Genomic DNA, 20,875 nt, shown 5'->3' on the forward strand with positions numbered 1-20,875 from the left:
GCCATCATTAAATTATCAGTAATATTGATTATTGTATTTGATATATATAGATAATGTTGCAGTAAAATTATTGAAAATCTTGATTTATATATTTGGTATGACAATCAGATTACCAGTAATGTGAAATCAAATTTCTAAGATATTTTCAATAATTTTGCTCTGATGCTTTTTTTTTCTAATGAAAAGTAACGGGAGTAATGTGGGTATGATGATAATGAGGAGAAGTGGCGAACTGAAGGATGTAGAGAATTGCGAGCACTGGGGGGTGAGGTGGGGAGGGGGCGGGTGCATGTAGAGCTGTGAGGATGGTAGAAACTGGCGTGAAGGAGCCACGAAGGGTGGTGGGGGATAAGGGTGGAAGAATCTCGGGCTGGCAAAGGGAGATGAGGAGCCGTGGGTTGGAGAAGCACGCAGAGAAGGAGGGTTAGGCAATGAGTTTGTGTGATTTTTTTGAGAAATAATTTTATCTAAAATTTTTATTATAATATTATCAAAAAAATAATAATTTAGATAGCCATCCTTCGTTAAGACAATTCAGATTGTCTTTCATAAGACAATTTGAATTATCAAAATAATTTAAATTATTATTTAAAAAATATATTTAATATAATAATTTAAATATTATATTAAATTATCAATAATCTAGATAAATTATCAACTATCAGATGTAACCTTGAGTATTTGGATCACATATCATGCGTGGTTATGACCCTACTTTGCCCATCACCGACATCATCCGCATCTGTTCTCTATTGCCGCTTTAAAAGCCATGAAGACCCTGCACACACAAACATAATTTAAGGAACCAACAGCACGAGAGCCTTGGCATTTCCTTGTCGGCTCCAGCTTTTTCAAATCATTATTTGTTAGCATTGCTAATTCATGTGTGCACCAGCGAAGAGCTTTTATGCGATCCTAGCCACAATTAAAGATAAATATAAAGAAGCATATATAATTTGCATATCTTCCCGCTAACTACCACACATGACGGTAACATTTGTATACCCACAAAAGACATAAAAGTATATTGTCTGCATTTCTAAAATGTAAGCACCAAATGTAGCACCACATCATTGCTCAAGAAAAAAAAAAAAAAAAAAAGGGACAACAAGGTAAAAAAAGACCATTCTTAATTCCCTTAGTTGAGCGTCTCTAGTTCTTTTTTTTTTTTGGTTAAACTAATTGAACGCCTCTAGTTAAAGAAAAGAAATGGAAAATTGTGTAGCCAAAAGCAGTCGTTAATTTTATAAAAAAGATTTATATGTAAAAAAAAAATGTTATTTCAGTATTAATTGTTCTATAAAAATAAAAAATTATCATCTCAAATTTCAAAAAAAAAAAAAAAAAAAAGTCCACCGGCCCAACCCAGTTTTCCGCTCGTACGTCGCATCGAATCCCCATCATCCAGCCTGGAATAACATAGCGTCAAATGTGATGGTCCTGCCGACACGTCCACACACGACGTATATCAATTCTCTTGGGACCCCAGACCGCAGCAGGCATCGATGGTATATGTATTGGTTTCAGCCATGGAGAGCTGCAATTCCTACGTCCTCATGATCCTCTCCCAGCTCAGCATCGCCGTGTTCATCATCCTACAGCAGTCGGTCGTCGCCTCCTCCGACGCTATCAGCCCCACCATCCTCGTCCTCTACGAACACCTCCTCTCCGCCACTCTCCTCTCCTCCCTCGCCCTCCTCCTCGATAGGTACGACCCCCCACATTTTCCCACGCATTCTATGGCTATTTATTCATCTCTTCAATTAACCCACTTCTCTAACCCCTTTTTTGCCTCTTCTCTCTTCTTCCACCCACTTCTCTAACCCCTTTTTTGCCTCTTCTCTCTTCTTCCACAGAGCCAATAGGCCCAAGGTTTCCCTCCCATTCCTCTTTTGGGCCTTCTTCGCCGGCTTCTTGCAGTTAAGTACCGGTTAACATGCGACTTATCTATTTCTCTCTCTTTTTTCCGCTATTTCTACGATCATGAACATTTACTGGGAGAATTGACCAATTAAATGACTTGGTTTGTTTATTTAAGGATAACGTTGGCTCAGTTGATGTTGACTATGAGTCTTCGTTACATAACGGCGTCGTTCCAGAGCGTGGCGATGAACACGACGCCGGTGGTGGTGTTCGTGCTGGCGGTGGCATGCGGGCGAGAGCCGTTCCGGTTCGGCGGTGTCCAGGGGCAGGCCAAGCTGTGGGGGTTCCTCGTCTCCGCCGCGGGCGCCACCGTCATGGTGGTCTTCCCGGATGCCGAGCCGCACCGCTTGACGGGATATCCGTGGACCGGCGACCGGTCCATCGGCTGCCTCATGGCGGGCCTGGGAATACTCGGCGCTGCCACAGGAGCCATTTTGGTGGTAGGTACCTCATCTCATCACTGTAGAAAAAATTATTGCATGCACCGCTCACGGGAAAATATTGCCTGGACCACGCCCAGGTAGACCACCCAAATCCCACGGTGGATAACACGCCACATTAATCCTTGAATGTCGCGAATTCCCGATTGCTCGTTATCCACCGTGCATCTGCTCCACGATTTGCGCTGATGTACCTACGCGTGGTCCAGGCGGGGCATGCACCGCACGCAATAATTTCTCATCACTTTTGTTATGCTGGATACCACCTGCCATCAGAAAATAGGTAAGTATTAATGAGCATAATCTTGCATGCTATGCATTATGCACTGCAATCCAAAGCTATTTACCATTCTATCCAAAAAAAAAAAAAAAAACTATTTATCATTGTTATAATATTTTTCGGTGCAAACTGTATGTCTTTGCTGCCACTAATTATGATCTATTTGGTTGAAAATAATTTAATATAAAAAAATAAATTTTATATCTAATTATTATATGTAATACAAAAAATTAAAAAAAATAAAAAAATTGATGAATCTATATTTATTTTTCGAAGAAAAAAGATAAAATAAGTATCATAGAGATTAGTAATTGATAAATTTTTGAGTGATGATAATTCATACTTGATAAAAATATCTCTAATAAAATTATACATGTAATCATTGAATTTGTTCTGATATCTTTCTAAATTTATTCAATAAAAATTTTTTATAAAATAAAATAAAGATGATATTGTGCAAAAAGTATATGATTATAATCATTATATAAAAGCTAATTGAACATGAAATATTATTTTAATATTAAAAAATTAATTTATATTGAAAGATATATTTATAAATTTTATTATATTTTTATATTAAATTATCATCAATAAAATGTAGTAATTTTTTCTTCATATTATTTTTTAAAATAATTTTTTATCAATTAAATTTAATAAAAATTATTTTTTATAATTATTTTTTAAATAAATAATTTTATAAATCATCAAATTATCTTATAATTTGACATATTCTATAATTTGACACCTAACGAAACGGACCCTTAAAGTCATTTGATGTTAATCTTTGGACCGTATATGAAAGCAATGTGCTAAACTCTTCATTATAAGTACAGCATCAATTTTCGCAACACTACAAGCAATAATGAGCGGGATTGGACCAACATATTTGTTACTGTGGTCCTTAAGCTATGCATTTTTTTTTTTTTTTTTTTTGGGTAAAGCTTAAGCTGTACTATTTGAACTAAGAAATGTCATAGGAAATTGTCATTCTGCTGACTTTGCCAGTTTTTGTAGACTTCTTGAATAATCTAAGACCTTGGTCCTATGCAAGAGTTTATACAAATGTTGCTTAAGTGTACATTTTTTCCAATCAAACAACATCATACTTGATTTGTTTATCACTATTCCGAGTCCCATTTGATCTTAACTTTGAGTCGAATCAAATAGCTTAATTAACAGTTTCAAAGTTTCTAAATTGAGCTTTAAATTAACCCAAGCTTGAAATAAGCCAGTTTCAAACTTGAATGAAAGCTTGATTCAAATATGAATTAATATTTTTTATATTCAAAAGGATAAATGAATGCTTAAGTTTAGAACAACCTTAAAAATGTGGACCACTGGAGCTAAGATCCAACAATCATGATCTAAAATATGCACATATGTATGCAACCTGTATGTATGTCTACTAGTTAGGCTAGGATGCACTAGTAGAAATTAAAGATGGACATTTTTTAAAATAGAAATCAACACTCTTAAATATGTACATAAAGAATATAGAAACAAAAAAATTATGTAATTTTGAGATCTATTTTTCTATATACCGAATCAATGAAAATAAATAATTTTAATAAAATGATGATCATCTTGATTTGATCTATAGTCTAGAAGTATCCAAATCATTCAAACTTGATATGTATACATTTAAAAATAGTTTGATCAAGGTCAATGGTTTATACATGTAAGTTATATTTGAGTGCTCCAGTTTTATGCACTTTTGATGAATAGAAGATAGATTTTTAAAATAAATAAATTTTACTTTGCAAGTATTTTATGTCATCCCTGATGGTAAGTATTTCCTTGTGTGTAGGAATACGTGGCAACAAAATATTCTGCAGATCTGACTTTGTCAGCAATGATGAATGTCTCTGGGACCATCCAAACGGCAATGATAGCAGCATTGACAGAGAAAGACCTCTCGTCATGGAGAGTCAGCTCGACTGGAAATCTTCTCACCATCTTATATGGGGTAATATTATTACCATCACCACTAAATATTTTAGAAAATGGTTTTTGCTATTTATAGACAAATAACTAAGTTGCATTAGCATGCAGATACAGAGAAAGTAGAGCAAAAATAATTGTTCATATAAGAACATTTACGAGCTTTTTTGGTCCAGAATAAACTCTAAGCTAATGGTGTTTTCTCCATAAAAAGATGGTCAGTATTTACTAGAGAAAAAATAATGGAAAATAAAAAAACGGGCATCAATGGAAGAGGACGCCCTTTTTGAAATAAAGTTACTTTTGTACTAATCCCTTGAAATTGGTATTTTTGGAATAAGGAGCTGCTTGGAGGATATTGGAATAGTTTATCCGTGTGAAAATAACAATATCGACGAGCCATAGGACAAAAAGGATAATTAATGAGAAAAGAGAAATCATTCTTTCAGTTTGAAATCTTCGAGAAATCTATCAAAGAGATGTTTGGATCACAAACGGAATCAAAATTAAAATATATTAAAATAAAAATTAAAATAATCAAATATTTCTATTAAGATAATTAAATTTATTTTTTCTGATTCATAATCGACAAATTTGACTTTCAATTAGAGCAATAAGTGAAACTTCCGACTATCAATCAATTACACTGACATATAGTTGGAGATTTTCGATCAACTTTTATCCAAGATCAAGTCAATCATGATGACTGCTGACTAATCGGTATTCCAGAATAATCAACTGACGATCAGCCAAAATATCAAATATATCGACATACAATCGATACATTGAGATTACTGATATACAATCGACGCACTCGGACTACCGACATAAAATCGATATATCAGAAACTGCCAGTGCAGAAAGTGTATAACGGCCACATATCATGATCATCAGAGGGTCTTAATTGCCCATCCCATAATCACATAGTACCGGAATAAGCGGGATCCATGTGTATAACCGTTACAAACGGTTATCAACAGATTATCTATAAAAGAAAAGAAAGAAAACAGCTTTGGTAAGACGCTTCTGGACTGATATTCTGCCACTTTGAATATTCTATCTGCTGTTCACTACTTCTCACTGATTTAAGCATCGAAGGATCTCTGTCGGACATAATTTCGATCTGTGGACTTCTTTTGCAGGTTGCACTTCGCCGAAACTAAGCGCAATAGGAGATTGGCCGCAATAGATTGATGTACCAGATAAAAAAACGGGTAATAAAATAAAAAAATAATAAATTATGATAAAAATAAGAGCTTAAAATAACTTCACCAACTTCGTCAGGCAATCTTTCCGTCAGAAAGATCTCCCTCCTCTCCTCCAATGGCAGAACCCAGTTCTTCACATCCCATTATCACTACAGACATCCAACTTGCTGCTTTAATGAAGCAAATGAAAGCATGATGACTACTGACTAATCAGTATTTCAGAATAATCAATCAATGACCAATCAAAATATCATATATATCGATATACAATCGGTACATCGAGATTACCGACATACAGTCGGTGCACTCGGACTATCAATATAAAGTCGGTATATCAGAAACTGTCAACGCAGAAAGTACATAACGGCCACATACCATGATCATCAGAGAGCCTTAACTATCCATCTCACAATCACATAGTGCCAGAATAAGCGGGATCCACATATATAACCGTTACAAATGATTACCAACAGATTATCTATAAAAGGGAGGTAAGTAAACAGCTTTGGTAAGACGCTTCTGGACTGATACTCTGTCACTTTGAATATTTTATCTGCTGTTCACCACTCCTCACTGACTTAAGCATCGAAAGATCTCCATCGGACATGACTTCGATCTGTGGATTTTTTTTGTAGGTTGCTCTTCGTCGGAGCTGGGCACAATAGGAGATTAGCTGCAACAACTCCGAAACATTGGATTCATGACCGAAATCGGAATCAGAATCAAAATAAAAATTTAAATCCTTGTGAGAGAGTAGGGATTGAGGAAGTATTTGGTTGGGAAGAGTTGGGGTCCGAAATCGCAATAAAAATGGATGACTCCCATTCCAATCGTTTGGTTGGGAGGAGGCCCATTTCGATTCTAATTATAGAGCTGAATGAGAATGGCCCAATCTAACTAAAATTCAATCCCTATTTTTTTCTAAAGATTCAAATTTTCATTCTGATTTCGATTTTGATTCTGATTATGAACCAAATGCTTCAAGAGATTTGGCCATTCCGATTGCGGTTGCGAACCAAACACCCTCTTTATTTTAGATAGATTTGGTCATTTTCATTCTGTCCTAGAATCAGAATCGAAATGGAATTCTTCTCAAGCAAATGGTTGGAATGAAAGTCACACATTTTCATTCCAATTTCATGTAGGGGTGTTTTCAAGATCATATGCAGAAGATTAGAATACAAAATCATAGATACGTACCTATATTCATCATTGATTTTCAAAATTCGATCAATAACAGATGCTCAGACGAACACTGAAGGCCAAATCCTTCTCCCCAGCTTCCTCTCAACAAACGGCTATTCGATGGGGCAAGCCTGATAACTAATCTCATGCTATTTATAAGAAATGGAGAAGAAATCTAGCCATCTAAAGCTCACCTAACAGGCCCTCCCATCATGAGCTCAAGTCGGGTTCAGGTCTACACTGTGCCGCCCCAACCACATCATCCAACATAAAACCCACATAGCTCAAAACACAAGGATCACTTAACAATATTGAGTTTACATGCATATTCATCAATCTAGATTATACAATCAGCCCATTTTTTTAATAAAATAAAATAAAATAATTAATTAATGATAGCCCATAATTAAAAAAATTCTCACATTCTTTCATTTGGACAACATTAATTATGATTTTAAAATTTTAAAAATATGTTATTTTAAAAATGACTCTCGGACTGAATAATAGAAAATACAGTATGTGGCTCACGATTTTTGAAAAACATATGATCCATAGATAGCACCTTGAAATTGATTCGGTCTAATAGTATCAATTATACTTAATCATAGAAGCCATTGCATCCTTTATTTGACACAAGACCTATCCATGGTTACGAACATTACTAATACTATTAACATGAGCCTTAATATGGTAGTGTAGCAAGAAAACAGCATCCAAAAAATGATCCTAACGTATGCTATTTTCATTGTCGGTACTCTAATTTTTCTTAAACATACTTGGATATAAAATAAGCAAAAAAATTTGAGCGGCTTCAACAATAAGACATTCTGTCTCACATACTCAATATAGTATCAAATGACGAAACAATACAACATATCTGAGACTTGACACCTGATCTCAGGTTTCATATAATAGGTACATAAATAAGAGATATCTCCAAGTGTACTAAAACAAATATATACACATAATGAAAAAAATTAAAATAAATATACTATCAATCTGTCATATCAATAATATATATTAATATTCATCATAAGCATATAAGATGAAAAAAGTCCATAACAATAAAATATCGATAAATCAAAATATAAAGTCATTTTCACTAACCAAGTACATCAAAAGAATTCAATATGCCCATATTTTCAACAAGTCTTGTAAAGCACATGGGTCTCAAAGCCTTAGTTAGAAGATCAGCCAACATAAACTCTATATTTATGTGCTCAACAGTTATGTCCCCTTTCTTCACAAGGTCTTTTATTATCAGGTACTTCAGCTCTAAATATTTAGATCCACTAAAACATTTATTGTTCTTTATAAAAAACATAACAGCTCCATTATCGTAATAGATTGTCAGTGGTCTAGTGGTAGAATAAATAATTCGAAGCCATGCAATATGATTTCTCAACCAAATAGTCTGAGCAGCAATCTCATAGCAGACAATAAATTCAGCTTGCATAGTGGAAGAAGCTGTCAGATTCTATTTAACACTCTTCTAGGATACTGCACCTCTAGCCAATATAGAAATATATCTTGAAGTTAATTTAAAATCATCAGAACACTCAACAAAATCTGAATCTGAATATATTATTAAGTTTAGATTATCAGATCTTCTATACACAAGCATATAGTCCTTTGTTTTCTATAAGTATCTCACCACTCTTTTTGTAGCAACCTAATGTTGGAAATCTAGGTTTAACAGATACCTTCCAAGAACTCCTACTATAAAGGCAATGTCAGGTCTGATGTAAATCTGAGCATACATCAAACTCTTTATAGCATTGGTATAAGGTACATTCTTCATCTGATATTTCTCAAGCTCATTCCTAGAGCATTGATCTTTACTAAACTTGTTACCCTTGGCAACAGGTATATCACATGGTTTATAATTGTATATTATTAAATCTTTCAAGAATTCTGTTAATATATGCCTTCTATGATAAATCCAATAAATGACGTGATTTGTCCCTATGAATTTCAATACCTAGGACAAAGATTGCCTCCTCAAGGTTTTTCATATCAAAAGTCCTAGATAGCATTTATTTAGTCTCATTAAGCAAACCAAAATTACAACTGGTAAGCAAGATATCATCAACATATGAAATAAAAAAGATAAACTTGCTCTCATTGATTTTAAGATAAATTCATTAATCAACTTTATTTTTCTCAAAGCCAAGAGAGATTACCACCTCATCAAATTTCAAGTACCATTGTCGAGATGCTTGTTTCAAGCCATAGATTGCATTTCCTCCTTCATAGCATCTATCCACAAATCAAATTGGAGACAACTCACAGTATCATAATATGTTATAAGATCAACCATATGTCCAATGTTATAGTCACTTTCCCCAAGATAGATAATGAAATCATCACAAATAGTAGGCCTCTTGTGTCTGACAGATCTCCTTAAGGGCACCTTCTCATCAGGCTGAACTGGTTGAAGATTCTCAATAGCAGCAAGAAGATCAAGGGCCTGAACATCCACTCTATCAATAGGTGCAGAAACTACATTCTCATGTAATATAGGCATAGGAATGGAGACAGTCTCAATCTGACTACTGTCAGTATTAACAGTTCGGAAAGATTCAACATCAGCCACATCAAGTTTTATAAATTTAGCAGTCAGTGACTCTACAATTCTGTTACCTCTCTTAAGACTATAGAACTTATATTCTTTAGCATGTTCTAGATATCCAATGAAATAACAACGACTGGTTCTAAGATCAATCTTTTTCTCTTTTGGGTTATATATTCTTACTTCTGCAGGATAACTCCAAATCCAGAAATGGTTTAAGCTAAGTTTCCTATCAATTCAAAGTTTGAATGGTGTTTTAGACACAAACATACTAAGAACTCTATTAAGAATATACAAGATAATTTTAAGAGCCTCACTTCATAGATATTCTGACGAGTTAGACCTACTCATCATGCTTCTCATCATATCCTAAAGGGTGTGATTATGCCTCTCAACCATACCATTCTGCTCTAGACTATCAGACATCGTATATTAGGCAACAATTCCACAATCCTATAAGTATTTGGCAAATAGATACATATGCTGTCCTGCCACATCATATTTGCCATAATACTCACCCCCATAGTAAGATCTTGTGATCTTAACGATCTTTTCCAATTATTTTTTAACTTTTGTTTTGAAGATTTTAAATTTCTCAAGAGCATTTGATTTTTCTTTAATTAAACAAAGATAATCATATCGAAAAAAATCATCAATAAACGTGATGAAGTATTTATTACCACAGATTGTAGAAGAATAAGATTCACTAATGTCAGTGTGAATTATTTCCAAAAGGCCTAAACTATGAGTTGCCCTTTTCTTTTTAGTCTTAGCCAATTTATCCCTAATACAATCAATGCAAGTCTCCAAATCATCAAAATCTAAGACAGATAGAATGTCATCCTTTATTAATCTATCAATTCTTTCCTTAGATATATATCCTAAGTGCTTGTGCCATAACATAGAGGATCTATCTGATCCTAGAATGCTTTGTAATTACATTCTCAATATTTAAATAAGCATAGAGATTATCACAAGTTAAACATAATTTATATAATCTATCATTCAAAATACCATAATCAATAATCTAAAACTTAAGTATCAAATTAATCTTTTCATCATAAAAATCAAAATCAAACCCAAGCCTATCTAAAGAGAAAATAGAAATCAATTTTTTTCTAAAAGAACGTATATAAAATGTATTCTCTAAAGAAATTTCAAAATCGGATCCTAAAAACAACTTGACAACTTCTATATATTATACTTCAACTTCAAAATCATTTTCTACTTTCAGTTTGACCTCATGCAGACTTGATTTCCACTTACTTATGAACCCCCACAAAGAAATAGCAATATGAGTTATGGCATCGCTATCAATCCATCAGGATTTATTCGGGGCATTGACTATGTTTGACTCATATCAAATAAGAGCTAGAGGCTTACTTTTCTATTTTTCTTTCTTTTCTATCCAAGACTTGAACTCATAGCATTGATTCCTTATATAGCTTTTCTTCTTATAGTAAAAATATTTGACATTTTTTCAATGACAGCTTTGGACCCTCTTATAGAGCAATTCTAACCGATGTTGTTATCATATCCTTTAGCATCCTGAGACTGTCTAGGAGCAGCAGGTTTATACTTTTTCTAATTCACAGAACCCTTACTAGAATGGAGTTTAGGTTGGAAGGAAAGAAAGATACTCTTACTCTTTTTTTGCTTAAGCTTTTCTTTTTCGACAATACATTTGGTGATCAAATCATTAGCACTCTAGATTTCATTCAGAGTATTATAAGCAGATTTGATCTGGGAGCATTTGGTAGATAAGAAATTCAAAGCATGAGGCATAAGAAAAGAATCAGGCAGATCAATTTTGAGACCCTTAAGCTTGGTTTGGAGATGAACCATTTTCATAATATATTCTCTAACACCCCCAATATTGTCATATCTCGTGGTTATCAGTTCTTTCATTAAGCATCCAGACTCAGCATTCCCAGACACAAGGTATCTCTATCCTATAGCATCTAATAGTTCTTTAGCATTATTGGTCTTTAATAGGCCACTCAGTAGATACTCAGAAATAGACCTCTTAATAGCAATCAAGCTACATCTATTAGACTTTTTTCATTTGATAAAATAATCCTTTTATTCAGATGTACTTTGATCATTGAGATCATCAGATTTATTCTCATGCAATATTAGGTCAATGTCAGCAATTCCAAGAGCAAATTCCATATCTTGCTTCCACCTCTTATAATTTGACTCAATCAAGGCTTTAACAATAATATTATTATTGTTCATATCGAATGAGACTGTACAATCAAATAACAAGAATGCGAAATATTAGTCAATGAGCATATACACAAACAATATAGATTATAAACAAGAGCCCAAACACAATATCGCATATTCTTCTTTGGGCAGAATATGCAATATGCATAAGTGCTCTTCACACGAAGCCACAAGAAGAAATACTCTAGCATTCAAAAGCCTATCCCCTTTAGACAGACAAATCTCGAAAGCTAGACCACCCTCACGACATAATGCTTCACGTAATTCTCAGTTAAAATACATAATAACCCTATTTTGGGCAGGTGATTGTATGCCATAACTAGAATATATCCCTCTCATGATGAAAAATTTCATAGATTGATATAAATAAACCACTTTAGTGATAAATATTCATGCCAACCCATAAAATTATCTATACAAAAAAATAAATACCTAAATAAATATAAGTCGGCATACTTTAACCACAAGTATGCTCATAAAGGATCAAGTCCAGAATAGGATATTAAATAATATGCACCCCACTGATCATATTATAGTATAATATAGCATTCCAAAGCCACAGTAACAAATTTGTACAGTTCAAATAAATAATTTAGATTTTAATCTATTTAACCTCTAAAAGGAAAGCTGAAAGTGTATACACAATTAGAAAAAATACATGCTATTAGAGGATCTGTTACGTGTCAAAATAATTTTTCAAGCTATTATACTTCAAAAAATATTTCAAAAAATGACATTATGTCACATAATTATAAAAATATCAAAAATTAATTTTTTAAGAACTATCATCACAAATAAATTTTTTTCAAGGACTAAACTAAAATTTTGAAGGATTATTATGAAACAATAAACTTCGATAGGGGCTAAACAGTAACACAGAAAATTTTGTACAATAAAATATATAATAGGGATTAAAATATAAATAATAGATAATTAAAATTAAATATTATATACTATAGGGATTAAAATGCAAAAGCGTCGTGAAACTTAAAACTAGCGAATCAGGTTCAGAATTCGGGTTGAAACCCGGAACCCAAAACCCGTTAAGGGGTTTCTCCCTTGGGATCGCACAGTGGAAAAAGGATGCCAAGAACCGATGGCGACGGGAGACCAACCATCGTCCTCTCCCTGGCCATCTCGGTCGGCCGCCGGTCCCGATTACGGCATGGAGGAGCCGACAGGCTCTTTCCTTCATCCTTTTTTTTTTTTTTGATGGGAGGAAGGGGAAGAACGGCACCTGACATCACCGCCGTCGCGGTCGCCGCCGCCTGCCCAGATGGTGCCATCGGCGTCATGGCCGCCTGCGGTGGCAGCAAGGGAGGAGGAGGAAAGCATGGCGGTGGGAACCGCCGCCCTCGATTTGCTTTTTTTTTTTTTTTTTTTGGATCCTCGGATCGGCACGGGAATCGCCACCGGCTCTCCTTCGGCTCCTCTTGGTCGCCGCTGGACCGGCTGGATCGCCGACGGCCTGCGCATGAGGATCCCCTGCGGTCACCTCATGGTAGGAGGAGGAGGGCACGGTGGTGGGAACCGCCGCCCCTCCCCTTTTCTTTTCTTTTCTTTTATTTTTTTTTAATTTTATGATCCGTCGGCCCCTTCACCACCGGCTGGTCTAGGTGATGGCCGGAACTTGATCCTGTCGGAGAGCCAGCGAGAAGAAAAAGGAGAAGAGGGCACGGCCACAGGAGATCCGTCCCTCTTCCTTTTTTTTTTTTTTTTTTTGATTTTTTTTGGATTGATTGTATCAAAATAAATTAATTATTTTATTTGCTTCTGATCCCAACAAAAAAATATTTTAGGCTAATATCAAATATATATTTTTTTTAAATCATATGCAAAAAATCAGAACATAAAATCATAAATATGTATATATATTCGTCATTAATTTTTAAAGCTCGATCATTAATTTTCAAAACTCGATCGATCATGACTGCTCAGTCGAACATCGAAAGTCAAATTTTTCTCACTAATTTTTTTAATAAATAATTATTTGATAAAATAAATCTGAAAATTAATCTCATGATATTCATAAAAAATAAAAAAAAAATTAATCATCTAAAAAAAATTTAATCATCTAAAACTAACCCTAACATATCCTTCCATCACAAACTCAAATCGAATTCAGACCTACATTATGTCGTCCGAACCATACCATCCAACATAAAATTTGCATAATTTATAACATAAGAATTACTTGATAATATTGAACTTACGTACATATCCATCCTGAGATCATATAATCAATTTATTTTTTAATAAAATAAAATAATTAATTAATTAATAATAATTTATAATTAAAAAAATTCTCACGTTTCAGACCCCAGTTCTTTCCCACCAAACGTCTCTCCAACCAAACGTCTCGCGGATAAATTAGTTTGCTGAACCACCATCTCTTCGTATCCTTGCGCATTTTTAATCTGTTTGACAGCTATGGGACTTACACCAAGCCTTCTTGCTATTTTATTGCCAAGAGACAATCTCAATTCCCCAGGCCTAGGTTTCCTCTGCTGAATAAAATTGTCACCGCAAGTCCACTAATCACAACTAATTCTTTGTTGACATTTTGGATGCGTGAAGTGGAAATTTACATGAGTTAGCTTCCAATAACGGCTCCAATGCTTCAAAATGAGCATCAACTAACACAGTTGGATGTTGACTTACATCACCTAATGGAAGTTGACGAAATTTAGTAATGGTAGCTCAGGTTGCTGTTATTTCTATTGCATTTAGCTCAAGTTAACGAACATGTTCAACTTCTAGCAATGCTAAATAGAGACAATAAGTAGCTTGCATGATGCAAAACATTTACCAGGATCTGTAGTTGAAGTTTCCACTGACATCGTTGTGTAGGGAACTGCGGTTACGGGATTAACATACCTAGCAACGAATTGGTGCATACACAAGGAAGGCCCTGTCTTCACATCAGCATTTTCTCCATTGCTGATTGTCTTCTCTTTCCTTCTGGAGATGCTCATCTTGCATCATGCTGCCCATCTTGCAAGGTTTGATAAAGATCTCTCCTAGGCGAATTCCATCGTTACCATGGTTTTTTTGGTTGCATATCATGAATCAAATTTCTATGCTTGCTAATGGTTTTGGTGTTGGGATTCTGCACAGCATTATTGGCGCCACACTTGTAGTTGGGGGTCTGTATCTCCTGTTGTGGGCAAAATCTAAAGACCACAAGATGATGAAAATTGTCATTGAAGGACAAAGCCATGCAATTGAGGGCTCAACTGCAGAACCATTGCTATTGAACAATGTTTAGCTGCATGCATTGCATATATAGCTAGGATCTTGTAGTATTTCGACATTTACCTGTCTCTTAGTTGTCACTTTGTATTTGATCGACATTTATACAATTTGAGATAGATGATTCCATAAGAATTGTACTCTCCTAGCGATCTAGTGATTTTCTTAATCACCATATGCTTGGTCAATCTTTTCCAATGTTGCAAAATTTGTTTGCAAGATGATTCTGTTACTGCAATACAATGGATTAGGCTCCATCCAGTTCGAAAACTTGGTATTCTTTCTCCGCTACAGGACATTCAAATTGGAGATCAAACCAGCTACTGGTAGAGATGCCTCACATTTCATGGAAGTAATACAGTAGCAGACTTGTTGGCTCGCCAAGCTATCCATGGAGACTTTCTACTGAGACCAGGTGATGAAATTTATGGTGATCTTCTTCAAATCTTAAAGACCAATGCATATGGCGTTGGTTTTCATCGACATATTTACCTGTTTGTTATCATTGGGTTTTGCATCTTCTTTCTATTTCTCTTGAGTTCTTATCTAGATGTACCAAAACAGAAACCTCTTAGAGCGAATTAGAATAAATCTCCAGGAAATAAAATTTTATCCGAAAGAAATCCGCAAAGAAAAGAAGAGTGAAAGTAATTTCCTTCCCAACATGAAACTCTCACCCGCCAATTACTCCTAAACTACTTGTGTGTTATCTACCGTCCAAATCTCATGCTTGGAACTCATAAATTGAGAACCCACAACTGCACTAGAGAATATGACTCTGCCATTAGGAAGGAGGCTGATGTGGATAAACCTTTGAAGTATTTGGATCACATAGCATGGTTATGACTCCATTTGTTCCGTCCACGACATCATCTGCATCTGTTCTTTATTGCCACTAAAAAGAGCCATGAAGAAACTGTACAGACCAACATAATTTAAGGAACCAACAGCACCAGTGTCTTGGCATTTCCTAGTTGGCTCGGGTTTTCTAAATCATTGTTTGTTACTGCTATTCAAGCATGCACAAGAGAAGAGCTTTTATGCGATCCTAGCCAAAAATTAAGGATAATTAGAAAAAATATATATAATTCACATATCTTCCCATTTGCTATCATACATGGCAGTAACATTGGTCCAAGTATATTGGAAAAAATCATTCTGTTGCTTATGATGAGGCCAATCAATCTGGTACTACTTATCAAACCCCATGTGATAATAACAGTATCACATATATAGAAACAAATCAATTCAACCAGTATTCCGTTACTTAACATCAAGGCTAATCAATCAACACCTAGGTCGCAAAGACCATTTGACAATAACAGTATCACACTGCATATACAGAAAGAAATCACTTCTAACATCTTTTATTTGACTAGTATTTTAGTGGAAAGCATTCCATTGCTTATACCAAGGCTTATTGATCAACTACTACCTCCCAAACACCATGCGAGAATAACAGTGTATGGAATGAAATCAGTTCTAACAGCATAATTTTACAAGTATTTTAATTGGAGCTGTACCTTCCAATAAGCATCCATATGGAATCAATCTTGACAGAGGGAAGAGAGAAATTGATCCATCTTTATGTATACCCTTAAGTCAGGTTTGGAATCCGGACCCAACACATTCATGCATCCCTGATCATGCTTGAAAAGTTGGCCTGTTCAAATCAACAATTTGCTCAGATAGATAATTCTGTGTGATCGTATACAAGAAATTACATAAAAAATCAACCACAGGCAAATGGGTTTCTCATCAAATTTTGCAGAACAAAAATGAACAAGGTTATATCAAGCATGCTTGTTCGCGATCTCGCTGGCGCAAACAAAATCACATACAAAAAACTCACCAATGCATTGAAGATTAACAAATAAAGTAGATATTGCTGCATGACGGATTCAATCATTTTTACGATTACATTTGTTTATCTATTTGATGATAAACACATTCCAAATGACTAGTTATATTCCAAGCCAGTGTGAATGCATTTCATGTAAAGATATTCATATCCTACTATGTGGGAAGGAATGTGTTCTAAATGAGCGTTTATTATTGGTGAATTATGGCTTCCACTACTTTTAGACAAAATAACATGAATGCTTTCTTCCCCACCCGAACAAGGTCCATGTGATTGTTCTTGTTTAATACATGCATAGGATAATCAACAAAGGAGATTACTGTAAGCAAGAAGCTTGTAGTAAAATAGCCATAATATCTCCTTTACCACACCAAAGAAAGAGGAGTTCCATTTTGTTACTCAGGAAAGAGTCTTGGTTGCACAACAACAATTAGCTATGAGCTCCAACAACAAAAAACCCAAACTGATGACACCATTCTGGTTACTCCAGTCAACAAAAAAGAAAGATGTGTTTCAATAAGTTTAGAATTTTCAATCGGCTGATCTTTCATCAAATGCACTATAAGTAAAAAATAGCATGTCATTACGAGGAGGCTTTTTTTTATTAAAAAAAATCAAGTAGTGCAGAACTTTGGCACCCGATCATCAAAAAAAAAAATGTTGCAAATTACAAAATACAGCTTTCTGCAGTTCTGTAAGCTAAACTCAAAGTTAGCTTACTTCATATGATCAACAAAAGGAATCAAAGGCTTTGAGCTAATTGACAGAGAGTCAAAACTAGTACATGACAATAAACATAAAAAACCTATTTCTCTTCATGCCCCACAACATTCTGATCTGAACTCAAGGACAGAATTGCTGTCATCCTTGTGCAAACCCTTTACAATGAGCACATGATTATGCGTTGGCATTATCAATCCGATGCATAATTTTCTAGTTGCAAAATGTGGAGGCAATCATACAATACTTGAAGAAGTAAAAGCCTTCCTAACAAAGGCATCACAATCTTCTTAACAGTAAACCAATAATAACAAAAAGAACTCCACCCATCATATTAAGAATTGCCATACTTAAGATCCACATATGCTAGTTAATTGAATTACATTGAAATAAAGATCATAATTGAAGGTTATATATTGAGTATTTTCTTAAGTCAGGTTGCAGTTATAGTTGTTACAGCCCAGTTTGTGAGACAGTTGGCTTTCGAGTCCTCTGGGATACTTTAATTTTAATTTTAGTTGAGAAGGGAAGCAAAGTTGTTTTTCTTTATCTATAAAATATAGTTTAGCTCTCTTAACCTTCTGTATAACATATGAATTCAAAAAGATAGTTATTGTACTCATTGCCTATGTTGTGAAATACTCATGTTCATAGAATCATTGCAAGATCGTGAAGTAATCTTGAACAGAGTGCATTCCAACCTCCAATCTTGGTCTTGCCTTGGCAATCAGATAAAAAAAACACAACATTTATCCTAATATATTAAAAACTACCCAATTACAAAACCATTGTGCGGCATCTTATGTTGAAGATAAGTTTACAGGAAAGTTTGAAAGTTTAATCCTACCATTCTCACCAACTTGATCGTTCTTCACTTAAGATCCATCAAATTAAAAAAAAAAAAAAATCGCCGATCTTATGTTCTCGCTTATGAATGAAAAAGGAACAACATGACAACTGTTTCGGAACTTTAAAAATGTACGGGACTAAAGAGACCCTCCTTATATGTGATAAATCCCAAACATAGAAAAATCAATGTCTAAAAATATCTCAACATCAAGGATCACTTTTTCTCGCCCTAATCACAAAAACGATTTTTCTGCATATTTTTGGCATAAATCAAGAAAGGAGACAGAAGTGATGCGATAGCTTACAGAGGTGATTCTAATGGATCTTCCTTCGCGGAGGTTGCTTCTGGGTAGCCAATTTATACATCCAAAAGGCCTAAAGCAGAGGCAACGAAGCTTAACTCCTTGATCCAATAGATGAAGATGGATCGCTTAAAAAAGATAGAGAAAGAGAAAGGGGATTCCATGGATCGAAGAAGAGGTACGCACCAAGGCCAAGACGTGGACAGCCAAGAGAACGATAACAAAGAGCGACGCGTTGTCCAGAATCCATGTTCCAGACGTCGTCGTCGGTCGCGCCTCCGCCATCGCCCAAATCTCCGAAGGTTTCCGGCGCTCGGTCGCTCGGTGCCGGCTAAACGAAACCAGACCTCGGCTCGTTGGGAGAAAACCTTGAGTCGGTGGCCCGATTGAAATACCCTGTTGCCCTTTTGGCCAAATACGTCCGTCCATCGGAGATCAAAAGGACACCAATTCCCAGAGCATACCTATCATACTAACGGGGTAATTTGGGTACGGCACTGATAGGAGGAAAGTAGGGCATACGCGTAAAAATCTATATTCAGTTTGAACTGGAGCCGGCACCTTGCCTGCCGGGACTAGTTTAAACTTGAGAGACGCACTCCTATATTTACATATGACGCCCCACTGGAAAAGGCTACTTGATTAGAGATCCATGTATATATATATATACAGAGGGGTTTGCACTAAATATTTAAAAGCCCTAAAAGGTTTTCTACCATGATGTTCTGTAATGACTGCAGCAAATAGTCAAACTATATGCAATTTTACATGAGACCATCTAAGAATATTTATCTATACAATTTAAATCTAGATTATACGTAAGTTCTACAATTTATATCGAGATTATATGTAAGTTCTGCAATGGTAAACTCATAAAGGGTACTCCACTTCCATGGAAAACTTCCTTCTATCCAATCTTTGAAATATAAATGATTAGCTCCATACGGTGACATGAAAGACATGAATAGTTTATGTTCTATAAGAAGTTTGATGAACAAGCACATATGTTGATTGTAAGAGTTTCAACAAGTCCCAACACTGATTATCCGGGCTAGTTTAAAGTGACATGTACAAATGATCACAATGAAAAAACAAAAATGAAATTGTGAGGAAATAACGCATGATAAAGTCCTATGGGAGAGATGTAAAAATGCATGTATAGAACTTGAACTAGTCCCAACAAGCCAAGTGCAAGGACTAAATTTAGCAACTTAGCTCGAACTGGTCTTGACGGGCCAAGTTCAGAGAAGAGACTAATTCAAAGTAAACATATGTATTCTTGTACATAACACCCTTATGTTCTTGTTATAGTTACAAGGTCATCTTTTTACTCTGTAAAGTCTTTTTGTTCTTTTGAATAAAAGCTTAGGAGGGGATTACCTTCTCCATTACTTTTCAGAAAAATATATAACACCCTTATGTATTCAGAAGCGACATCACCTATCTCTCTCTCTCTCTCTATCTATTTATTTATCTATCCATCTTATAATGATCAGCTCTCTCTACACTATTTTGCTGAAGATAGAACAGGATTCCTACATTGGCCTGCGGATCTCCACGTGATTCTCTTTCTTATCTTATAAATGAATGGATCTTTCAACTATATGCTGTAGCTTTTTATCTAATATCAATGCATTAAAAGACATCCTTTTCAAGGTTTCAACTTTCAAAAGATTGATGAGCTCAAAACATACCTTTTCCCTAGGTCAATGCTTGCTTTCTTGAATGACTTCCTTAGATCTAGCTTCTCAAGTAGCTTCCCATAGAAGAGGAAGGAATTGCTAGTAACGGACGAGTTTTGGAACTAGGCAGCATCTTGTCATTTTCCTCGTCAGAAGAACCATTGGCATTTTTAGTATTTTTTGATATGTTGCATTCTATATAGTTTTCTGATTCGCACGTTGTCATTGACATATCCTTTTTGATCTTAACATGAATAAGAGCACTTTTTTTTGTTATTTTTTCTATAAGAATTATGCATTTTTTTTTGCGTGACTATTAGGATTCTTAACATTTATTACCAATGCAGCATTTTTACAGCTTTTATGTTGAAATTATTTTAATCAGGATTTTAGTAGGTACTGGGGGTTTGGACAACAGGCAGCCCTTTTTC

General features: G+C 35.0%; 1 protein-coding gene and 1 long non-coding RNA gene across 11 annotated transcripts; one reads left to right on the forward strand and one right to left on the reverse strand.

The window, feature by feature from the left end:
- Positions 1–1,480: 1,480 nt before the first annotated feature.
- LOC105049179 (WAT1-related protein At1g68170) lies at positions 1,481–15,459 on the forward strand. 2 transcript variants are annotated; one of them, XM_073260730.1, is made up of 7 exons: positions 1,481–1,708; positions 1,857–1,919; positions 2,039–2,363; positions 4,451–4,609; positions 14,629–14,780; positions 14,896–15,066; positions 15,325–15,459. In XM_073260730.1, the coding sequence occupies exons 1-6, from the start codon at positions 1,506–1,508 to the stop codon at positions 15,044–15,046; spliced, it is 1,053 nt and encodes a 350-aa protein (XP_073116831.1). In that variant the 5' UTR covers positions 1,481–1,505; the 3' UTR covers positions 15,047–15,066; positions 15,325–15,459. The 2 variants fall into 2 exon arrangements, with proteins under 2 accessions (XP_073116831.1, XP_010927049.2); XM_010928747.4 differs by lacking the exon at positions 15,325–15,459 and having other exon boundaries at positions 14,896–15,165.
- On the reverse strand, positions 2,358–19,238 carry LOC105049177 (uncharacterized). 9 transcript variants are annotated; one of them, XR_012142628.1, is made up of 6 exons: positions 18,949–19,213; positions 18,766–18,835; positions 15,708–16,693; positions 15,523–15,576; positions 15,097–15,432; positions 13,138–14,951 (listed from the first exon to the last, which is right to left on the reverse strand). It is a non-coding gene; the product is annotated as an uncharacterized lncRNA (long non-coding RNA). The 9 variants fall into 9 exon arrangements; XR_012142629.1 differs by having other exon boundaries at positions 15,097–15,435; XR_012142622.1 differs by adding an exon at positions 2,358–2,629 and having other exon boundaries at positions 13,016–14,951; positions 15,097–16,693; positions 18,949–19,238.
- Between the last annotated feature and the right edge of the window lie 1,637 nt (positions 19,239–20,875).

The sequence above is a fragment of the Elaeis guineensis genome, chromosome 7 (genome assembly GCF_000442705.2).
Source record: "Elaeis guineensis isolate ETL-2024a chromosome 7, EG11, whole genome shotgun sequence".
NCBI classification, from domain to species: Eukaryota; Viridiplantae; Streptophyta; class Magnoliopsida; order Arecales; family Arecaceae; genus Elaeis; species Elaeis guineensis.

What these genes read in the sequence shown, in the direction of transcription:
- LOC105049179 (XM_073260730.1), top strand. Translation starts at nt 1,506, where the DNA reads ATGGTATATGTATTGGTTTCAGCCATGGAGAGCTGCAATTCCTACGTC. An exon ending in TTCTTCGCCGGCTTCTTGCA is followed by an intron (nt 1,920 to 2,038) that starts GTTAAGTACCGG and finishes TGTTTATTTAAG; the next exon opens with GATAACGTTGGCTCAGTTGA. An exon ending in TTCTCACCATCTTATATGGG is followed by an intron (nt 4,610 to 14,628) that starts GTAATATTATTA and finishes ATCGTTGTGTAG; the next exon opens with GGAACTGCGGTTACGGGATT.